This window comes from Chaetodon auriga, chromosome 14 (assembly GCF_051107435.1).
Source record: "Chaetodon auriga isolate fChaAug3 chromosome 14, fChaAug3.hap1, whole genome shotgun sequence".
Lineage (NCBI taxonomy): Eukaryota > Metazoa > Chordata > Actinopteri > Chaetodontiformes > Chaetodontidae > Chaetodon > Chaetodon auriga.
In genome coordinates, this window is record NC_135087.1 from 14,260,176 (window position 1) to 14,281,073 (window position 20,898).

Genomic DNA, 20,898 nt, shown 5'->3' on the forward strand with positions numbered 1-20,898 from the left:
AAAATACTACATCAGTTTTGCAAAGGCCTTTGAATTTCCTCCCTAACTCACACAGAATCAACAATGCTCGTGCAGTGCAGAAGTCTTATAACATGAACATGATCTTAAGTTAATGATGCTTTTATCTTATTTTAAATCAAAATGACCGTCTTCCTGATGCGTCCTTGTTCCCTGACTCTAAATATTGTGTTATCTTGTAATACAATCATTTCATCTGATAACTGACACATTTGTTCTTGTAAAAGTGTGTGTGTGTGTGTGCGTGTTTGCTTCTAATCTGCCATCAAATCGCACAACTGTGAGCTCGTGTGTGTATTTGCCTGTTGGTCACAAAGCGTGCTCGCATTAAAACGCCTCCTTACGAGACCACCCCTACAGCGCTAAGTGCAATTGAATGGTCACATTGAGTGGCTGGTTGTTGAACCTGCCACTTGGAGAGTCCCTCCCTCGCAGTACATCCGGTGACACCAGACGTGGCGAACGCAGAAATGTATGTTTAGATTGCCCCCTGAAGGAGGCGCGTTAATTCAGGAAATATCCTCAAAGTTTAATTATTCCTGAATGGTGTGGTGGTGGACACTACCGTATAAATCAGTTAGGCCCACCCGCCTTTTTATTACCAGCACTATTTATGGGGAATGTGTGGCAGCTGGTAGAGATGAGCCTGTAAAAAGCTAGAGGCTATTGCTGTGACTGTGTCTGCTGCTGTGGCAGACAGTCGTAGCAGCAGTGTTTGGAGCAGCATCAGTTCACTTTGGGGCTGTTTGAGTTGTGCGCTACGAGCAGCAATTTAAACCCGAGAAATCAAGTGAAATTACTGATGATCACGTTGTGTTATGCTTATTTAAATCATACCTATGTGCTGTGATTACACACTGACTGTGAACCTGTACAAACATTTACACATCTGATTGTGTTTAAATGATCCCGGATACCTGATAAACCTGCTAATTTTGGCCCTTTCGTTTTGCCTTGTGCATGTGTGTATGTGTGTACATGTGTATTTGTATGTTTGTGTTTGGCTCTTCTTTTTATGAAGAGGAAAAAAATTTATGACAGAGGCAGGCTGGGCTCTTTGTTTTAAGCAGGTAGAGTTCCCCCCTAAACAAGGACGGCCTATCAGAGGAAGATTAATGAAGTAATTTCATGCATGGCTCTATGCCTCCGTCCTCCTGTACGCACAGTCACTGTGTCTAAACCTGTGATTTACACTGGACTGTGTTAAATAGCCTTAACCCTTTATAATAATATTTCTTTCTGTTTGTGATACACACACACACACACACACACACACACTGTGGAAAACATGCAAGACAATCAGAAATACCCTTCACCTTTCTGATAAAATGAACCAGCCTCTTCTCTCTGACAGTTTGTTCCACAAATATCGAGACAGTGAACAGCGATGCATGACTTGCACTCATTTCATTTTTTTTTTTTTTTTTTGTTCAAGTTTCCATCATTCATATTTTATAATCCCCCCTCTTTATTTTACATAAGGAACCCCACCGAGAGTACGTGAGAGGTGTGCTGTGGTTGATATCCGCTGGCTTTCCACATAATTTATGGCAGTTAAACAAAAGCTAGCCTTTTGTAGCATAAAACCGAATTTTTATGACTTATTGCTACAAGATTAGTCTGTGCAGGTCAGTTTGAGATCAAGATTTTTTTTCCCTTTTAAAAAAAAAGTATCTTTGAATCTTTTCCTCCAGCTTTTTTTTTTGTTTCACTTTATTATCATGTTACGCACGTAAATTCAAGGAGAATCACGCCGTTTATGACGAGAATCACAGTGTAACTCACGACAGGCTGTCATGATAGGTTGATGGATTCATGACGCAGGGGAATCTGTGATAAACAATATCTTGCAAAACATTCATTTACAATACATCACAGCGTCTGTGTAACCGAGGAGGAAACTGTTCCACTAAAATGTCAAGGACATTTTTTACAAAAAGCAGAAATCTAACATATAGTGTGTTTATTTTCACGTATTTTTAGCTGAAAAAGATGAGGTGATTTGTAAGAAGTGTGTCTTTTTAGTAACGCGTTCACATGTTGAACAGAGCCGAGCTGTCATAAAGCAGAACAGGTCAGAGTTCAAACATGTCACCTGTGCCTCAGTGATATTGATATTGGTGCCAGCGTATCAGTAACGTATCACACAGCAGCAGGTTGTGTCTGATGTCGTGAACCACACCAGTCTTCTTGTGTCTTTGGAGGAGACTTCTAACATGCGAAACGCTGCCGCTCACACACTGTTTTTAAGGGTGATTTTTGCCAGTAGTGGACTATAATTACTTTTTCTAGTTATCATGAGCCATTGTAAATTGATGTTGTTAAATTATACCATGGCCATGCCACATAATGGGTGTAATGGAAACTAATCTTTTCTAATGAAAAGGCAGAATTAGAAATTTGATCCCAAATGTACGGCGCAGCAGGCTGGAACTTATCACTGAACTTCTTTTTTACATACAGTATGATGAGCTGTCCAATTCTGCAGGGAGCTTCCCCGCTGCGTCCGCACAGGCGGTTGTTAACTCTTTGCTCTCCACAGTGGGAAGTTTAGACGGCCGACGGCTCTCCCCACCCCCCACCCCCTGACAGTAGCTCCATCATTAGCCATTTGCCTCTCTCAACATCCTGAACTCAGCCTCTTATAAGAACTAGATCTGCCCAGTGCGGCCCAGACAGTTTACGTCAGACAAACAGCAGCGCCTGTATCACAAGAGGCCCCCTCTTTCCTGCCAGCAGCATCTCTGGAACAGGAAGAGGCACGAGGGGGGGATCAATAGATGTGATCTGCTTCTTGGCCAGCGCTATCTTGTGGTGCCGCTGGAGCATCATGTTGTCGTAGTGGAGTGAGCTCATGGCTTTATAAAGACTACAGTGACATCGCTGTGGAGCAGCTAAATATAATCCTCTGCTGGAGACTGAAAAACTTAATTGCCCAGGCCGCAGAGCAGCACGGTCCCCCCCAGTGGTAACCCTGCACGAGCCCCTAGCCCACGGACTATTGATCTGGGGCCCTCACTCTCCATTGGTACGATAAACACTCTCTGTCTCTTCTCTCCCTTCCCCTCATGTATCGCTTACTTTGTCTTTTCCTGTTTCTTTCTGTCTCCTCGACTTCCCTTTTGTTTGCCTCCACAGATCTGTGCATCATAAATCTCTGTCAGCTTCTCCTGAGTGTCTGGCACATCCGTTAATAAAGAGGCCCCTCCCCTACCTTCAGGTCCACCCCCTCCACTCTCTCCTCTCGCTGCCAGAGCTGGACTAATGAATGAGAAACTCCAAAATTAGGGGCCTCTCCCTCATAGATTAGAATGGGTCCCTATGGAGTGCCGGGCTTGCCTCCAACCAAACCACAGCCGTCAACCCCCCCCCCCCACACACACACACACCCTGGCATGTTTCTATCTTTCATATTCTGTCTGCAACCCAAACACACACTCAGACCTATGAGCACGTAAGACACACACAAACAGGCACACACGCTCATCGCCCCAAGAGTCTTTTGGCCTCTTATTCCCCTGATGGTCGTTAACTTGGAAGCAGTTAGATGGAAAGGCGTCCTCCATATTTCAACTAAGTGTGTTTTGGAATCTCCCCTCCTTTCTCCCAAGGGCCCGCCCAACCCCTCCCTGAGCCCCAGTCCTTTTTCATTTGCATTTTCCCTTGTGAGAACACACACCGAGCACCCTTGGTGGGACACGCGCTACCACTGCATGTATTTCTGTGACTTTAGCTGGGCTGTGCAGCTTTTCAGCGTGGTGTCCGCTCTCCCAAAAACGAATCCCTGGCTGAGTGTTGGAGCGGTAAGAGGTGGCAGTGGCCCCTGGAGGAGAGGTCAGCGTGGCAGCTGCCAGTGGGTTCTGGCTGTGGCGGGGAGGCTGAGCCGGGCTGAGAGGAGGTCTGTCAGGAGCTAATTGAGTTCGTCCTACCAGCGCTGACTCTGGGGCCAATGGCTTATCAGGCCACATCGCCTGGGGCCCTCCAGACAGATCTGCCCCTACTGGGGCATCTGATATCACCATCACCCTGCCTGCAGATGTCAGCCCCCACCTCCTCCACCCACCCCTTCCCCTCCACTTACCCAGTCTGATCAGGTAGCAAGGATGTGACACACTGGGATGAGGTTAGCAAATGTTCTAAAATTGTGTTTTTGGCATCTGGTGGCCTTGAGAGCGAAAAGGACATCAAGAATTTACTCACTGTTTGAGCTGAGCCCCCAGCACACGTTCGTATTGCGTGCTTGTGATTTACACATGAAACAGGAAGAGAGCCGTAGTCACCCGGAGAACGGTGGAGGATGTCAGTATCCTCCTGAAGTGAGCAGGAAGCTCTCAGCAGGGATACTTACAAATTGGCTCAATTAGATCCCGAATGTAGCGCGTTCTTACGACAGTGTCATCCAATGCTCAGAGTTTCGCTTGCGGCCGAGGGAAGTGAGAGGACGTGCGCTCCTCGGTTCCCCTCTCGGAAGTCGAGGAACAGCGAGTGTGAGACGACCTGCCAGATCATTAGGCCGGCTAATCCTGGTCACAGCAGCACCAGTGGAATGATATTAGGGATCTGAAATGCTGTTAGGGGGGCCAGGTGGAATCAGATTAAAACCAAACTGCGCAGTGTGCGTTTGCGGGCCCATAACCCACTACTCAGCATGAATTTTGATCGGTACAAAGGGAACAAAAGGAGGAGGAACAGAGAGAGAAAAAGAGAGAGGGAGAGAGATACTGTATCTTAGACGAGCGCAGTTCCTTTGGGCAGCCAGGCAGCAGAATTTGAAATGCTCTTACCTTGAGGAAGGAAGGAAGACAGAACTATGGATTTTATAGTTCAGCAGACCCTTTCCTGTCTGCTCTGTCTGTGTAGCACACAAGCTAATTAGCACCTGCCCCACATGCTGAATTATTTATTACAACTATTGCCGCTGTCAAACTATTTAATGTTCATAATTCATTTTTCCATACAATGGTATTTATAGATTTAAATTGGACCTGTCCCATTAGAGATTACTAATATTTATAGAAATATTTTAGACTGTTTGATTAATACGCCAGGTTCAAGTGGTTAGTATTCCCTCAGTATCATTAATCAATATATGCAGGCTTGGTAAAAACATAAGCATAGCAGTGGTATAATGTGTCATAGCAGAATGAGTTAAGGGGATTCTAGCCAGCACATTTATTATAAATGACCACATTGAGCTGGAGGGGAAACAGTTAAGACACTTATGCAATTATGCTAAGTGTCACCCTGAAGATGGCCTTTGAACCGGGGTTAAGCTTACTCTGAATTTGTGAAATAAAAGCTAAATGGAGCCATCTTGTGCTCCTGCGTTTTAATATATAGCCTTTAATAAGCCAAGTGCAGGTGCCCTAGCACACAGGTGCACATATCCATCTGAAACAGAGAACATAAAGCAGATGAACACAGAGCCGTGCGTTAATTTATGGGGATGCAATCTGCATTCATTATCAAGAGCGGCAAGTTCTATTTCAGAAAGGCAGGAAGTGGATTCACTTTTTCAATTTCTGTCTGCAAGGACATTTAAGAGTACAAGTGGATCATTTTTAAAACAGCAAATCTGAATAACCATCCCAAAGCCTAGCATCAGTTATATGAAATGTATTTTTTGCATTATTTGAATTAAAAGTCGGCTGGAGAAATACAGTAAATTGGACGGTATTTTCTCAAGCGCAGTGGTAGTTGTGTATCAGCTTTATATTGCGAAGGCTTTATATTGCAAGGATTCCAGGAGTGCTCAGGCAAAGGGCTTATTCCACAAGGTCAACGGTTTTAACAGGGGGCATTTTTTATTATTTATTTTAGCAGTTAACCTTTTTGTGAATTTCCAGAAGTGGTAGGCACCTGGAGCTCCGATGAATATACATGACAGCAGGGAGGGAAACCTGGGAATGAGATTTAATTTGACACGCTGACCCCCATCTCCACGGGCCCTGGAAGCCAGGGTGAGAAAATAAGGTTGACCCACTGACCCCTGGGCCTGAACCCCTCCGTCACCCACCCTCACAATTAAATCAGCCTCAGAGAGCAGGAGGCGGTCCGGCCGACCGGTAGGGGACACGGCGGAGGCCTCTCATTTCCTGTTTCCTCTGAAGCACTCTGAGACAGACAGCAGTTGTCCAATCAGGCAGATAGAGCCCAGTAGGGAATGCTCTCCATGCTGATGGTAAACTGACATGTCAAATATGTAAACATTACCATTAGTTGGCAATATGCTAATGGAACTAATGTGCTAAGGCACAACTTGGTCTGTCTAGCTGCCACTCACAAGGAGCCCGGTGTCTGCATTTGCATAAGCCATGCAAGGCTCAATTTTGTTAATGCAGGCAAGTGCAGGTGACCTTTCACCCCTTCCGTGGTACCTAATGCAAAGGGGTGTGTGTGTATGTAAGTGTGTGACCTCGCCTTGACCCTGAGAGGTCACTATGTCTACACTGCATCCCCAATACACTGAGTTATCCATCTCCTCTCCCGCTTTCGTTTACTCCATTTTACAGACCAAAAAATGATTCGACCGTTTCCAGGCTACGTTTTCTCCCCCGTTGTTCTCTCAGTGCAATTTCAAGTTAAAGGTTATAGAGCGGGACTGAAATAGATTTATATCAGCAAGGAAGGCTTCAGAGTGTATTTTGTGGCCACAGCCGAAAGGCTGCACTTCAGTCGGCACACGTTACAGCATCGTGTTGCATGTACTCCAAGATACAGTTATTAGGCAGACAGTGAAAAAGTCAATATCTTGCCATCATGTTTCCTTTGGTTGACTGCTGACTCAAGGAGACAAGCCAAGGTCCACTCTGCGCTCTAAACTATGGAGATGCTCCCGACTCGATGTGCTCTGTTTGTGTGTGTGTGTGTGCGCCTGTGTGTTCAGTTCAGTTATTTGAGTGCTGTCTCTCTCTCTCTCTCTCTCTCTCTCTCTCTCTCTCTCTCTCTCTCTCTCTCTCTGTTGTGTGTGCGTGCTGCGTGGACACGTGTGCACCCCTGTGTGGACGTGCGTGTTGCAGTTGTGTGTATTTGTACGCCGAAGCGCTTTCTCAGCTGCCGTGGTGTGTGGCTAATGAAGCACTTAAGATCCTCCCTCTGGTTCACTGGTTTGTAGGGAAGGTTAGGAAACATGGTGCTAGAGAGAACAGGCAATTGGAAAGACTTAAACGCACGAGGATTTTCCCAAAAAACAATGAGTCAACTCAAACAATACAGAAATCCCTCTCAATCGTTACTTATGACCCACTAGAACCGCGCGGTGGTCTCTGCCCTCTGCCTGTGTTTTTTATTTTGCTGTGTTCAGGACGTTTGTGGGCATCAATCTTTGGGCAGTGGGTGTGAAGCCCCCGGCCAATAGCAGCTCAGAGGGTGTGAGGGTGGGACTCTATAAAAATGTAGTCAACAGATGCCTTACCAAAAGCACAGTGACCACATGAGACCCCCTCAATGTGTCCCATCTTTGCTGCCTCCTGTTCCATATATAGAAATTGCATGTTTATGTTCAGAAACATGTTTTTTTTTTTCACTTAATGTTCATCATCTGCAGAAGAGCAGTTAAACTGTGTCCAACAAAAGCTGTATTTTATTCAATCTGGAAACATATAATTTTGTATTTAATTGAGTATTTTGCTGTTTAGACGTTTATGTCACTCCACTGGTGATGAAATTCATTTCTACTCTCTGAAGACCTCTGCTAATCATCTACCTCTTCTCCTCCTCCTCCCTGTCCCACCAACCCTCTCCCCAGGCTGCTGAATAGAATGGCCGCTGATGACCGGCACCTACCTTCCAGTTGTGGGTCCTACATCAAGACGGAGCCATCCAGTCCCTCCTCGGTCATCGACACGGTCAGCCACCACAGCCCCAGTGGCAACTCAGACGCCAGTGGTGGCTATGTCAGCGCCATGAACAGCCACTCCAACGGCCTGGACTCTCCACCTATGTTCACCCCCAGCGGGCTCGGTGCCGGCACCTGCCGCAAGCGCTATGACGACTGCTCCAGCACCATCATGGAGGACTCGTCCATAAAGTGCGAATACATGTTGAACTCCCTCCCCAAGAGGCTGTGCCTGGTCTGTGGAGATATAGCCTCGGGGTATCACTATGGGGTGGCCTCTTGTGAGGCGTGCAAAGCCTTTTTTAAAAGGACAATACAAGGTATTTTTCTCCTCTCACCTCCCCCCTGACAATCACCCGACACAAGTTATTTCATCCCATGACGCCGCATCACCAGACATAAAAACACCCCCCATACAAGATACCTTTGGCCTCACAACAACACTGAATCATCCGCAGTCCAAACGATTTACTATGTAAAAAAAAATCACTGGAGTGTGGAAGATGTTTTATCTACCTCCTGAGACCAGCAACCTGCGTAAAAAAAAAAAAAACATGCAGACTTATTTACTGATTATCAAATAAATGTGCATTTTAAAAATGTTGGGGGTTTTCAAAAATGCAAACTAGAAGAATATTTCCACCTGGGACAGATCAGTAGTGTAGGTATGACTACATCATGTGTCATGGTTGGTGGTGTGTGCTGGACATGACATCATCACTCAGAGGTCAGATTTGGTGGAGTGGAGGGGCTGTTTGCCCAGATGCCTTGGGGGGCTCAGAGAGCGTGCTTTATTTTTCCTGCCCTGTTTTGTGTGTGTGTGTGTGCACACGCGTACCTGGGGACTAGGGTGCGATTGGCTATCTGCAAGGCATGATGTATCACAGCTTCTCATTAGAGAGGCAATGAAAGGCCCCCCACTGTGAAACTGTGCGCTCTGCTCCAGATTAATCAGGAAGACGGAGATATTGTTGAGCCTGGAAAAAAAAAGAATCTGCACAACAAGCACAGCTGCGCAGATCTAAGCTCTGCCGGCTTAGTAGTGCAATACATGCGGTGGAAAAACTCAACAAAATAGGTAAAACGAGCCAAATGGTTGGAGTACGGTGAAATGAGATGAGTAAGAGTTGCAGAAAACTAGGAATTTGATACTTAAACTAAATGAGTCTGACATCTTTTATCCACTGCTTTCAATACGTTTTCATCAGCTACTGATTGCAGGCTTTATGTGGCGAGCAGGCCGTCTGTCTGGATGATAGGTGTTGATTTTGGACCTTACAGCCCTATCAGCTTTAGACAGTCTATGTACCTTTTGCAGGCAAACAAAAGCATTAGGCCAAATCCTCCTGTTTACCCATGCTGCCATCAGCAATCCTGTCTATTGACAAAAGATGAACATTTTCTCTCAAGTAACATAACTGGGCTTTTGTCCCCTGACTAAAAGTACACTGACGGCAACACAATGGAACAGAAAAGTAGGCATCGGGGAAGAAAGAGACGTCTTAAGTGGAGCAATGGCCCAAACAATTAAGAGAAAGGTACATGGAAAAAAATTGAAAGCCCCTCTTTTTCCACCCCTCACTTTGTATTGTCGATTTGAAATCCCTCTCTTTCTCTTCTTGGAAGGCTGCCTGTAATGGAGCTAATCTGCCGTCGTTTGTCCGAGCCACAGGAGTTTTGTCAATAACAATCAGCGTTTGGAAAGTGTAATTAAGGCCGAGGCTTTTCATTAGGAAGAAGGGAGGGGGCCGTCTCCAGGGACGGGCATGCCAATTAGAAACTCAGGCACGCGTCGCCGGGTAATTTCAGGGAAAGGAGGGGAAAAAAACCCAGGACTTCTTTAGATTGGAGAGGGACCCTGCTGCTCTTTCAGAGGAGAGGAGGAGAGGCTTAATGGCATAATAATCAGACAGGGGTCCCAGGCAGAGAAGGCAGGAGGACGCAGGGACATTTTTTGGGGGAGGTGAAATCCTTCTGAAATGATAAAAGAAAGGCATGCAGGATGGCTGGAGGAAAATGGAGGCAGTAAATAGCGGGATGTAGAGCCCTTGAAAGAATGAGAGGGTGCCGTTGATGAGAACTGATTAATTAAAGGAATAATGAGGCAGTCAAGGGTGGAGTGTGAGACGGCCCTCTCTAATGAGAGGAAAACAAAGGAGCTGTCTTTTCCAGCCCTTTATCACATTGTTCTATAGCACTTAGGGCAAACAACATGCTAAGTTAATGTTAACCATGTACATGACAGTTTCTTTATCACCTTGTGCTCACCTTGTGTATTTTTATTTTTTTTTTTTGCGACACAGCCGCTATTTCTTGATAGGAAATTTGTACTTGTTTTCAAACATATTAATATATAACCCTTAAATGTACTTAAATTGAAGATATTTTGACTTTGTGTACAAATGTAGATATTTGCTCACTGAGAAAGGCGCTTTCTTTGGTTCACTTCCCGCTCTGGCCCTCCCGTTCCTCAGCTGATGCCCTTACCTTTTCAACAAACGCGGATGGAAAATCCATCTTCTGTCACCTATTCATCCACTGAGAAGCCCCTTGAACTCCTACGTGGAGATAGTTACATTAGTCAAGGCCAGGCCCAAATTAATGTCAACCTGGATCTCCATCCATCCCAGAAATACCCCTGTTCTCATTGCCTCCTAATCATCCCCCCATTCCTGCACCTCACGTGCCCCACCAATCAAAAACATAAATCTCTTATTGAACCGTGTTTTCTTCCCATTTTGAACCCAAGTGTAAAATTGCTTGAAAACCAACTGAACTCAGTGGCCCTCTTTTATATGAAGTAATAGACCTTGACAGTAAGCCTGTAAAAGTCAGTTTAGATTTTGATGAGAAATACCTGCCATTTTACTGTAATTTACTTACAAGACCTGACTTTCCCCTCTGTGCCCTGGCATGGGTCCTGAAAAGCCATAAAATAGATTGAGACAGATACTTATCAAGAGAAGAAGGAGGGAAATCTTTTTCTTCTCCCTTCACTCTGTAATGTTATTGGTAACCATACCATAACCTCTCCAAAGACAGATAAACCCGAGCATGGCCCTCGGGTTAAAGGGGTTCCCGCCAGTATGCTTCATTTCTCAAAGTGAAACTGGTCATACTGTTACTGCAGCAGCCAGGATTTCCAGGCATCATCTCTGAACGACAAGGTTACTTAAAACGTTTAGTAAGTGTGCCTCTTTTAAGTCAATGATTTTCTCTACTGTAACCAGAAATTCCTATTTAAATCAGTGCTTATGTGGCAGTTTGTTTGACTGCTGTTCAGGCTCAGTTAAACCACTCTGTTTTCTTATACCCACTTATCTTGTCACGAAGTCAGTTAAATCCAGTTAATTTCAGTTTATTTTATGCCAGACAGTTCATTTACATCAAGGCAGAGACAAGCTAACAGCTCCAAACAATGTCATTCATGCACATAAAGACAAGAAAGACGTCATAGATATAAAGATAACAGGAGTATCCTATAGTTCAAATGCCTAACATTTTCAAGATAAAAAGAGGAATGCATAAACATCTACATGTGTAATTATGCTTTTATGTCACGGATACATTCAAAACTTTAATCTAATCTGATTAACCACACAAATTCCAGGTATATTTTGCATAGAGTATAAATCAAGTCAATAGAAAATGTTAAAATTACTTAAATTTAGCTGTTTTCTCGTTTGTGTATGTGTTTTAAAAAAACCTAAAATCAATCATTTTTGGTGGTGGTTCCATTTGGATCATGGATTTTGCCTTTAATGTTAACATTTCTTGGATATTTTTCTACATCAGTTAGGTGGAGTTAGGGATGTTTTGAAGTGTGACCTGCTGCACTGTACGTATACTGATACTGACATACCCCCCTCTCCTAAATATAAACCAAATGTGGAGATGAAAAATTAGTTAATCCACCCCTCTCCCTGCATTGAACTATGGGAAGCCCCCTTTGACAGCACATCAGACGCACAGAGGGCTTGACAGGACAGGTGGACGCAGCAGTGTGTCAGCGTATGTTTGTTTTTGTTTCTGGAGTGTGTGATATCAAAGGGCTAAGTGTCTTAGTTAGCCACCAGGTGTGCTTTGTGCACGTGTCCCAGGCACCCCTTAGGAGGGGAAGGGAGGGGAGGACGAGAGAAACAAACCCCCATAAACAGAGTGTCCTCAGGGACACACGGGGTCAACTGGGACGGGTGGGGCCGTGCAAACGAACCTGCAGCAGAGCACGCACAAGCGAACGAAGTGAGAAGATTTGATCAGGCGTTCAATCAAAGCCCATGCTTTTCTGTATTTAGTGCTTTCCCTCCCAATTTGCTGATTGGTTAGTGTATAACAGGAATGCAAACCAGAAAGACCTCCATGAATTGATTCCAGCGCAGGGTGGCACTGATTGCCTCCTCCCAGCGTATGGGAAATGGATAGGATTATTATGGTCTGGTTCTGCTATGACAACAGAGAAAACAGACGGAGGAAAGACAATCAGAGCTCATCAGCCGCTTCCCTCACACCTTTATTTACCCCAATCCCAAAGAGATGAGGAGAATTAGCATAATGATTTCTAACCCAGATATAAGGAGGAATTTCTAATTATTTATAACATCTTGGGACCCTCCACTTGATCTGTCCAATAATGTTAACATAATTGCATAAGTTGTCAAAGGATGTAAGAGGGCTAGTGGAGGAACGCCAGTTGAATATTACACAGCTTTCTGTTTCTCTGTACAGAAACGTGGAGTGAGGGTCAGAGCTGTGGAGCAGCCACAGGGTGCTGGGATGCAATCCTAATGTGTCTGTGTGGATTTCTGTCTGCCAGTAAAAACGCTTCATCTCTTAAAGGGATTCTTTCAACAGAAAGCATATTTGCTGACATATTGTTCACTTGCATGTATTTTAGCGGATGGGGCAAAGATATTGAGGTAATTCTAATGATTAAATTCGATTTTACCACTCAACAATTTATTTCACTACGCCGACAAAGGCATAAACCCCAGGTTAAAAGAAAAGTTTTAGAAAAATAGCAATGTCAAAATCTTTAAAGCTGAAAGCTTCAAAACGAGGATGATTCAAACTCCTAGGCTGAGGTGACCATTATCTTGAAACCCTTTATTGAAAAGCCCTGAATACAGTAAAATGTAGGGAATCAGACAGAAGCGGAGGAACTGCCTCATATATCCTGCCCTTTCTTTTGCTAATGCTAGAGTAGAGCACAACCAGCTCTTTTATTGTGCAGCAATGAAACTCTTTTTCATTGCTCTGTCCTGGAATCAGACGCTGCAGTTGAATAATGCATAAGGCCTCTTGCCTGTGCGCTATGTAAATAGTCAACAATGGCAACAGTGGTAACAACAGGTTTGGGTCTGCGGGAGTATTATGTAAAGTGGTCAGGGGCAGCATGTCTGACTCTCTAGCCTGCTATTGAGTCAGTGGCAGGCCCCTCTGAGCGCAGGGGGACACGGCCCTCGCCCAGGGCCCGGAGGGGACACGTGCAGAATTAATGAGGCCAATTTAGTGTTGGACCAGGGTGGCGTCTACTGATGGGTCCTCAAGGACCATTGTAGCTTTACCTCCACCCTCCACCCTTTACCTCTTACCCCAGCTTCTCCTCCTGCCCTGGCCCTCAGTGCTGGAAGGTTCTGTACTCCTTGGGGAACACCTGAACCACCTGCACGCCACAGAAATGGATTCTATAGGAATCATGTGATTAACAAGTGCCCATGCCTGGATGGCAAAATATGATTTATTATAGACGTCTGATAGCACAGAAAGCACACAACACATGAGAGGCAGCACCCAATTTACTGTGAAGTCCCTGCTAACATGTCTGCACCTCATATTCTACCCAATATGTGAATATGCACCAGCATTTTGTTTTAAAGTGTAATGTAGTTAGAATTTTGTGTTGGATAACCCTGGTCTTATTCTGCTTCTCCTCAGGTAACATAGAATACAGCTGTCCTGCCACAAATGAGTGTGAGATCACAAAACGGAGACGCAAATCATGTCAGGCTTGTCGCTTCATGAAATGCCTCAAAGTGGGGATGCTCAAAGAAGGTAAGAAGAGTAAGAACATTTTTTATTATTCTTGCACCAGCACATACACATACTGTACGCATTTTGGTTCGTAACTTTCAAGTAACATTCGTGCAAATAAAGAAAGCAGCACTGATCTGCCACAGGAGCTGTCAGTGGGATATAACAGCATCACACGCCAGTTCTCGTGAGTTGTTTTGTTAAGTCTCACACTGCTTTAGCAATGAGTCCCACGCTATTTTTCATCTACCAGCCCGGAGCGAGAGATGTATACAGTACAAGTGGCTGGCCTAGACAAGAGTTCCCAGCCCCCCACCCCCCACCCCCCCTCCTAGCTACACAGCAGTAAATAATGTGCAGTTGAGCTGGGGACAGAAATATGCTGAATACGTTGATTCTGCTGTCTGAGTAATAGAAATGTAACAGTATTCCGCCTGGAAAGGCTCAGGCCGGGTCCCTGAGCACACACTCGGCACAGTCTCAGCTCTCCCAGGCATATTGATCCACTAAATGTTTTCCGAACATCTCAGCTCTCTTCCTGTGGATGGTTTTATAAAGTCATGCCAGCAGGGAATTCAGTGACAATTAAACATGCTTCCGATGGATTTGTCTGGCCGAGTTTCTCCCCCCCTCCCCACATCGCCACTGACTGAGTCCCCTGAGACCCCGAGGCTTGGCTGCTCTTCCGGGGGAGACACCTATCCCTTCTCCCTTACCCCAGTGCATTAGTGGATGAGTTGTCACCTGCCTCTCTCTTACTCACTTGTTGGGTGCTCGAAAAAGGCCAGATTAAATGAATAATGAAAGATATGTGGCTTGGGGGTGAAGAGGCGGTGTTATATTTATTCAAGCCTCCTCTGGGAGTAGCTCAGGGACTCTATGAGGAAACGTGTTTTCCTCAAGTGCTGATGAGTATGGGTCAGGTAGCACTTGTGTTGTGCAAAGTCCCTTTTGGTTATACAGCGGTATAAATGCTCTGCTAGATAGGAGCTTTGATAAATGAAATTCTGTAAAAACTTCCACTTTTAAGTTCTCTGTCAAACGCTGCTCAGTATAAATATATATCCCACCATTATTCCTCCCATTATTCATTGGAGAGTGGGATTTATGGATCCATACTGTATATATCCAGTTGCCACCTGAAGCCAGAGTCACAGCCTGTATGGATCCCCACACAGTAACAGAATCCCCTGAACTGCTTGCAGCCAGATAAAGCCTCAGTGCCAGAAAGACAGAGTAATCGCATTACTATCTGATGAAAAATTTATGCCAATATATCATCTTGGAGAATAAGAGACTACAAAAATATGTAGCCGTGGCTATAAATGAATGACCAGTGTCAGGTCAGAGTAAAAAGAGTGTAAAACTCAAATATGCAGACTTCGACTAAGCCCGAGATTCTAATGCACATTTCTGTGTATTCAGCACATTCCCAGAATAAGAATGACCCTCCTCCTTTACATAGCGGCTGTCATCGCCATACTGCAGCTATTGTCCCGAATAACTGATATCTGTCACAATAAAGACTTTTAAACACCTTCATCCTGATTAACAGAGAGACACGAGGTGCGTTTTGCGCCCAGCACTTTAAAGTGTCACCAAGACCAAATGGAAAGAGAAGCACATGGTCTGTGTCCACTGTAAGCTCTATGAAGCCGTCGGCTCAACGCCACACTCAGGCCCGGGGTGTGGAGATGGCCACTGCTCATGTGACTGAGGTTGCCACTTACTTTCATTACTGCAGAAAGGTCACATTGTGTCTCAATGGAAAATCACCTAATTATAACTTTACAGCTCCTACAAAGTACAGTGCTGCCCCCCAATGAAACAGAAGATTAAAACTATCATTGCGTCTGTAAGAATAACACTATTGGACATCTTCTGAGGAAATTCAGGGTAGATACAGTATTTATACTCTCAATAGTAAAATTCGTAGCACAAAAGCTACAATCAGACCCTTCGTATCTCAAAGTGTGGTAAGAGGCGTAAGGAAAACGGTCTTTGAAGATCAGCAGTCTGATTACAGGAGACCTGCCTAAACCCCATGTTGAGTCGCTGTACTTTCCCTTGACTGTATAAAGGAGGAAGTGATCAATAGAAGAATCAAATGTCAGGGGCAACAGGTTTTTCCTCTGATCAATGGAAACGGATCAGAGCTTAGAGCAGGAGAGAAGACAAGATACTATTGAGAGATTACATTGACATCATTCAGTGGCAGTTGCTCTCTGCACAGTCTTCCTCTCTCCCTCGCTCGCTGAGACACAGATTCCTCTTCCATGCACGCGCCAGTGCAAAAAAAAAGCTTTATTTCTGTGAAGCTATGTATGTTTTTATCTGCACATCAGCAGCGTTGACCAAAGACAATAGCTTTTGTCTTTTTCCACTGTCCTCACTGTGTAACGGTGCCATGTGTTAAGGTGGAAAGTAACCTGTCTTGCAGTAAGAGGACAGTGTGACGGTCATAAGCGTTGGCTGCACGAAGCAGCAACGTGTGTCTGCGCTGATATACAATACACCTCTCATTGTTCAGCACACTGGCATGCAAAGAACAACCACATCCCACAATAGCCCCATCATAGTCACATACAGAACATACACACAAACCACACGCCACTCACATGTACGGTCCCTGAAATCCTAGACATGCAAATGACCACGTGTGTTGCAGGACGATTGTACTAGTAAGTCCTGAGATGTAGTGATGGCAGGAGAAATAAAGAAGCTTTTACTGAGGCAAACCACACTTAAAATGTTTTTACTGTACTTCAGAGCGATCTAAAGTGTAGTTTTAGTACCATTTATTCTTTTCAATTAGCCGTACAAGTAGGAATGTCAGCTCACAAGGGACATTGTAGCTAACCTGAAAATGGACTATGTGACCAGAGTGTCAGCTCCTGGGGTCAGCAGATGAGGAGGGGGGGCAATGCGTGACAATTTTTCCGCTACCCTCGCTCATCACCACTCGCGATTAAAAATGCTGCAACACACTTACAAGTATGCAAAGCTGGCAACAGGGGCGCTTTGAAATAGTGCTGACGGCAGTTTAGCAGGGCGGCTTCCTTGAAAGGCAAGGTTCACCATGCCTTGCCATGTGGCCTTCTGATTTTCCCAGCTAAAATAGGGTCCGCCTAAGCCCCCCTTGGCATTGCCAACCATCCCAGACATCCTGACACTTTCCCCAGGGAGAGACACCCAGAACAGGTGAGAGACTCAAAATAAGGGCCCCTACCATGGCCGGCTACACAAAGTGAGTGAAGACAGGCCCTTTTGTAGGAGTGTGCTCTGAAGGGGATTATTATTGTTTTTGGAGAGAAAGAAGAGCCCTAGGTCAGCTGGCCCCAGCCCCCACCCTGAGGCCTGCGCTAATCCGTGCACAAATGCCAGCCGCCTTGGCCAAAAGCCCTCTCCCCCTGCACCCCGCTTTGAAGAGATGATACCCGAGCTCACCCACTGCTACCCTTGCTGCACTGTGTAGTGGGCAATAAAACAGTGAGATGACTTTGGATGAGGTGGTGCTCGGCTCTCTTCACACAGTTATAACACACCTACTGTTTACTTTGGAGGGAGCACAACAGACCGATCAGAGTCAGACCACTTAAAGCTTCGGGTGCCACCAAAGGGACATATGAACTCACAAAGGCCCCTATGAAGTCTTGGCCATAGTGCCCGACAGCATGAGTGAACGAATCCGTCTAGCTGCTCTTAATCACTCTCTCTTCCTCTCTGCCTGTATCTGGCCCTGTTGGACAGTAAAATGAGACAGGTTAGTGCCAAGCTTTAATTCCTGTCAGCATCTGTTAATTATGGTCAGGACTGTTCTAATTAAAAGAGGCACCCATCTACCTTCATCGCTGGCTTTATGCTGGCTGACACAGCCACATGACTCAACCGGCAGAGAGGATCACGGAGAGCGGAAACGCAGCCACCTGGCAGCGGCCGAGCTCATTGGGAGAGCCGGAAGAAACCGTAGAAAGGGGTGACATCACGGGTGACAATGAGAGGAATTTTCCATCCCTACAGTCGCAGCCGTACCGTCTGAGCTGAACGGGGAGAAAGTTTTTAAGCACTTCATCCCGAGCAGCAAGTGGATGGTGTCTGAAAACTATTCTCAAGACACCTTCATAGAAAAAAACTCTTTCTTTATATGTTGCACATAAAAATGAAATTGTCATGGTGTGTGTGTGTATGTGTGTGTGTGTGTGCGTGTGTGTAAAGTACAGGTAGTTGCCATCGGATGATTCCCCGGTGCTTGCTGGGAAGGATGAGGCTCTGTTGGGAATTGGGGGTAATTAGGTTAGTGGGTTGTCAGTGTCAGGAAATTGAAAGACAATCCTAATCAGATTTGTGTTTCTAGGGAATCAAATCATTTATATAAGTAGAAGAAATCTCTATTCTACAGTTACATGATGATACAGTTTACTGGACCCCTCCTCTGTACACTTTGAGGGGGAGGGGCTTTGGCCATGTAAGATAAGTGCAGAAAATCAAGACGATATTTTGCATAAATCCACTGTTGGATTCCTCTTTGTTAAATGAAGGCCTCTATCTTACATCATCTGACCCCCCCCCCCCCCCCCCGCCGCCTCCTCACCGTTCACCGAGCGACCTCCAATCACCATGCATGGGACACATCCAAACTCATCCCCTCCAAGAGCACTCGCTGATGGGCAAATTGTATTAGGCTCATTTGCAGTGGCCACACAATGCCCAGGTTTGACACCGTCCTCCCTGTTATAAAGTGATGAAATCATCAAGGAAGTGCTCTGGCTGTGGGTGTTGTTCGCTCAGAGGACGCGGCCGGCTGACAAATTAACTCCTCCTCTACCGCAAGCATTTCACTGAGCCTTCTCTCATCCGCCCTTTAGTATTAAATTTGTTTGGGGAGGGGGGGTTACATTATGCATACAAGGTAAATTGAAGGGATTCTCCCTCTTGACAGGATTAAGATATCAGAAATATTTAGGCTGCACGGTAACAGTGACACACAGGGCCAAATATGGGGATGCGGGATATAAATGTTTGCATACAATTGCATTAAATAACCAAGTACCTGCCCGGTGGTATCAAATAAATAGAACAGCATAGATGAAATATTTTAACTATGTTCAAAATTAATAGAATAGAAAAGACATCCAAATGGAAACATTCTTATCAAATAATGAGATAATAAATAACTTATGTTATGATGAGGCGGGCTTGACATTTACAGTATCAGTGTGCAACCTGGCCCCCTCGCTGTGGCTGGGGGTGATAAGGCCTCAGTGCGACTCCGGTGAAAGAGGGGTGAAATAAGGGTCTTTTATGGGAAAGCAATACCTATCTGCAGTATGACAGCGGATGTTTTGTACAGTGTATGTGGGACTATGTCATTGCTTGTAGGTTGGTTAAGTGTCTTTTTCTGGATACCGAAGAGCACACACCTGAGCCACACACACACACACACACCCACACACACACAAGCAAAGAGGCATGAAGCTTGCAGCTAATTAGTATGCAGTCTGCCTCACCCCAAAAGCTAAATAATTAGAGGGCCAGTCTGTGAGATCATTGACCCTGCGTTAAATATTCATATGTTTAGACCTGCTCTGGGCTCAGCTGTGTCACAGTAGACCAGCCAGGCATGGACCACATATGGGAAGGCAGCCGTGCCTCTGACACATCCACACACACACATCTACACAGGAGTGCATGCTCACACACACAAACACACACACTTATGCCACTCTGCAGATAGACACCAGCACTGCTTTTACACATCATCTAATATGTTAGGGCGTAATTTCTGATCACTGTGCCACATTTTGGTTCTAATCTAATAGATGGAGGAGTTCCTTTGTGAATCTCTACAGCTGTTTTTTTTTTTTTTTTTTTGACCTAGTTGATTCTCATGTATTTGATATCCCTTAAAATCTAGTTCGGAAAAAATACACTCCTCATCTCATGTCCCTCCTGTCGTTTGTAACCCAGGGGTGCGTCTGGACCGCGTCCGAGGGGGCAGACAGAAGTACAAGCGGAGGTTGGACTCAGAAAACAACCCGTACCTGGGCTTGACGCTCCCCCCTCCCACCAAAAAGCCTCGTGAGTACTCCCCCGTCACTAACCCGTTGTCCTCCTTCGCCGCCCCTCCTCTGCCAGGCCAACAAGCAGGTAAAACTGGTAAAGCTGTCTCTCCCATATTTGGACAGCTGAGAGTTCATTGGTCAGAAATATAGGTCAGGTGTTGTTCTGGTCAGAGCTGAAATGTGATAAGTCTTTGAACAGATGAACGATATTAAACAACGGCAGAGTGCTCGAGGACACTCACAGTTTTGCACACGTTTCGCTCCACTCGCATGCGTTCTGTAGGGATGAGAGCTTTCAGTGGCTTCATTTCACTCACACAAATTCAAGCTCCATCCATTAGTTTGCATAATGACAAAGAGAAAGAAACAAGCCACACCACCAGTCTGCCGTGTGATACAATTTCACCAATGTCCAATGTTTGTCAGCGCGGTGCATCTCTGTGTCTGAGCTTTGCAGTGATATGACCTTTGACCTCTCTTTTGCTTTGACTTCCCCCCTCCCCCCCTTCCTCCTCTATCCTCAGTCACAAAGATAGTGTCTCACCTGTTGGTGGCGGAGCCAGAGAAGATCTATGCCATGCCTGACCCCACCATGCCGGAGAGCGACATCAAGGCTCTCACCACGCTGTGCGACCTGGCCGACCGCGAGCTGGTGGTCATCATCGGCTGGGCCAAGCACATCCCAGGTATGAAACAAATTATCTTTTCATCTTTTTACCCTGTCTTCTCAGTCTTATTTTAAAGCCAGGTTTATTTTCCTCTTGTCTCCTGTCTCACACGCTCTCTGCACGAACAAACATGCGCGTGCACAAATGATAATTAATGACAGTAGCTCGTACAGCCCCCGGGTATGTAGAGGATGGAGGGCGTGCAAAATGGACATAGCTCTGCAAGAAACAAATCAATAGAGTGCATCCAAAAACCCTGCGTTGAATGGAGAACAGGACGCAG

The 20,898-nt window shown here is 45.4% G+C and overlaps 1 protein-coding gene across 6 annotated transcripts in view; it reads left to right on the forward strand.

Annotated features, from left to right (window-relative positions):
- Nucleotides 1–20,898, forward strand: part of esrrb (estrogen-related receptor beta) — a 43,191-nt gene that overhangs the window by 9,597 nt on the left and 12,696 nt on the right. For 4 of the 6 annotated variants that reach the window (XM_076748175.1, XM_076748173.1, XM_076748172.1 and 1 more), the window contains 4 exons: nt 7,766–8,175; nt 13,790–13,915; nt 19,853–19,963; nt 20,472–20,633. In XM_076748175.1, the coding sequence (XP_076604290.1) occupies nt 7,779–8,175; nt 13,790–13,915; nt 19,853–19,963; nt 20,472–20,633 (796 nt within the window). In that variant the 5' untranslated portion in view covers nt 7,766–7,778. The remainder of the gene's footprint in view (nt 1–7,765; nt 8,176–13,789; nt 13,916–19,852; nt 19,964–20,471; nt 20,634–20,898) is intronic. The other 2 variants (XM_076748171.1, XM_076748174.1) reach the window with 1 other exon arrangement.